Below are 2,525 nucleotides of genomic sequence, written 5' to 3'. Positions count from 1 at the left end.
TCTCATTATTAAAAGTAGAGAACTTATCAGTATGCCTACACATGGCAAGGGTGGAAAGGTCTAAAGTGAAATGTAGGTGAAGATCATTTTGATGCCTTTAACCATTTCTGGACATTTTTGCTTTTGTTTATATTTTGCTTTTGCTTTTGTTTGTAACATCCTTCGGCATCTCCGAACTGGAAATATTAGAAAGTTAATCGTAAGGCTTAATTATATTTGGGGCTGTTCAGTCAACAGTTATTTAGGGAGGTTATGGAACCAATAAATCATAAGAAAACATAACCAAAAAGTTATGTAGGAAGAAAAAAGTTTAGGAAGAAAAAGTTATTTAGAAGCTTTGAATAGTTCACAGTTAACCAGATAATTCAGGAAAGTCCAGACACTGTTAATTGAGTAAAATTACTTAGTGCCAATAGGATGCTTTTTCATCCTCTATCAAAAATAAATATAATAATTCACAAAGACATAGCATCTGGAAAACATCTTAAATAATAACCAAAGCACACTGTGAAATCCTTTGTGTCCAGCCCATTGAGCCTGTTTAATAGAAAGTTTCATGCTGCCCCCACTGAACATCAGAGCATGCTAAGGCAAATATGCTAATTTAAGATAAAACAACATAATGATATTGAAGAAAGCAATAGAAAGAAAATCCTCTTCCACGACCAGCTGCTCACCTATATAGGCTCCACTGTTGTTACCAGCATATTCAGCATCTTCTGGAAGGAGTGTAAAAGCATACAGAACAAAAGCCAAGAAATAAAGCAGAACAGTTAGAAGCCCAGCCACAGACACAAAAAATAAATTACTTAAAACAATTATGTAAAGCACAGCATAGAACAGCCCTCACAATGCCGTTCTTAAACATAAAACATTTTGTTTTATATTTAAGTTTAAAGTAGTATTTTGAAACATCATGCAGGGTTTGTTTTTTTGACCCTCTTCAGAGGTTCCTTGGTGCAGTTCTGAGAAAATTATAAATTATAAAAGACTTATCTGAGATGTTTATACTTTCACAGTTAAGAAAATTATGGCACTTACTCTTGGAAGTAAATTTATTTTTGTAAATCAGGCTCTTTGCTAGTATGGAAAATATAGCATTTACTTTGGCTCACTGGATTAGACAGAAAGGTTAAAATTAAAAATATCCTTTTTACTGATAGGAAGAGATTCCATGTTGGGAAGAAATAAAAGGAAAATATTTCTACTTTTATTTTGTTCACTTTTTAAAAGAACGGATAAAAACTTTAAGTAAATAATGTGCTATTATTCTGGGAATTAAATGAATACAGGGCTATGCAGATCTTAAAAACTTAAATAGTGGAGTATTTATTATTTTAGGCCTATAATCTTCACATAAATACACTTCTGGAACTAACAGAATGGACCGTGCAGAAATCAAATAGTTGAGAAGATGTTCCCCACATCCTTATGTCCAAATAAGTCTGTCAATAGATTTGAATAACACTGTTTTTTTCACCTACATTTATTTGCAGAGATAAAACTATTTACAGAGATGAATATGTTCTATATTTCTGCGACATGAAGCAGCAAAAAAATGTACATTTCTTTCTAAAACAAAGTCCAACCACAATTTTTGGTACTGTAATGTCAAAATGGAAGTTTGGATGGACAATATAGTACATTTATAAATTGCTTGCTATATTCAATTTAATCCCACACATATGTGCACTAAATAAAATTACTAGACTATGTAGGGAAACTTTTATACATGTACCTTTAATTTCCTCTGAGAAGCACAAAGAAAATGAGAAAGGAAATGATTAAATGTGCAGAAAATACAATTAAAGTATGAAGATGTTGCATTCAAGAAAAAAAAAAAAAAGCCACCTACCACACTCAACTGTTTCCTCATCTTAGTAAAGCCAAAGGAAAAAAAAAAAACAAATGTATTTAAATGTTCAAAATAATCAGTCAACAAATAAATAGAATTTATGAAAAACTACATTTTTGACTGCATTGCAGTCTTGGTCTAAAAAGAATTATACACTTAAGTAGTAAAAACACAGATGTCATAAAGCTTATTAAATAACCTAACGTGAAAAATAACAAGAAAAAAAATCTTCAGCATTTTTCAAAATAAGACCTTCAGTAAGGGAATTATATTTATTTTCATAGAAAAGTTTTATTTATAAATCAATTTGTTCAAGACCTTAAAGAAATTTCATGATAAAAATACTGAAAAGAGGACAGGATTTTAGAAACAACAAATTTTGTCCTTGAAATGTCTAAATATTCTGTAAATTTAATAATATCCTGATGATTGCCAATTTATTACACATATCAAATGAATCAGGCAGAACCCTTCATTTTCATTCTGTCTTTATTATTTATTTATTTATTTTAATTTAATTTTTTTTTTTTTGCGGTTGGCCGATACAGAGATCTGTCTATAGCATTTAATGAAAGGTATTTCAAAAAGTAATCCTGAACAATTCTTAAGTTTTAAATTGCTGTTACTCATTTAAGTATGACTTAGGAGACTCACCTTCAGTTAAGGTTAG

The 2,525-nt window shown here is 30.2% G+C and overlaps 1 protein-coding gene across 1 annotated transcript in view; it reads right to left on the bottom strand.

Annotated features, from left to right (window-relative positions):
- The window catches only part of LOC103607701 (MAGUK p55 subfamily member 7-like), a gene marked incomplete at both ends in the record, with an annotated part of 88,073 nt that overhangs the window by 40,213 nt on the left and 45,335 nt on the right, over positions 1-2,525 (bottom strand). Inside the window, 3 exons of the mRNA XM_008592176.1 lie at positions 678-719; positions 1,739-1,750; positions 1,856-1,876. Of these exons, the coding sequence (XP_008590398.1) occupies positions 678-719; positions 1,739-1,750; positions 1,856-1,876 (75 nt within the window). The remainder of the gene's footprint in view (positions 1-677; positions 720-1,738; positions 1,751-1,855; positions 1,877-2,525) is intronic.

The sequence above is a fragment of the Galeopterus variegatus genome, unplaced genomic scaffold (genome assembly GCF_000696425.1).
Source record: "Galeopterus variegatus unplaced genomic scaffold, G_variegatus-3.0.2 Scaffold7636, whole genome shotgun sequence".
NCBI lineage: Eukaryota > Metazoa > Chordata > Mammalia > Dermoptera > Cynocephalidae > Galeopterus > Galeopterus variegatus.
This window is presented reverse-complemented; position numbering and strand designations above follow the sequence as displayed.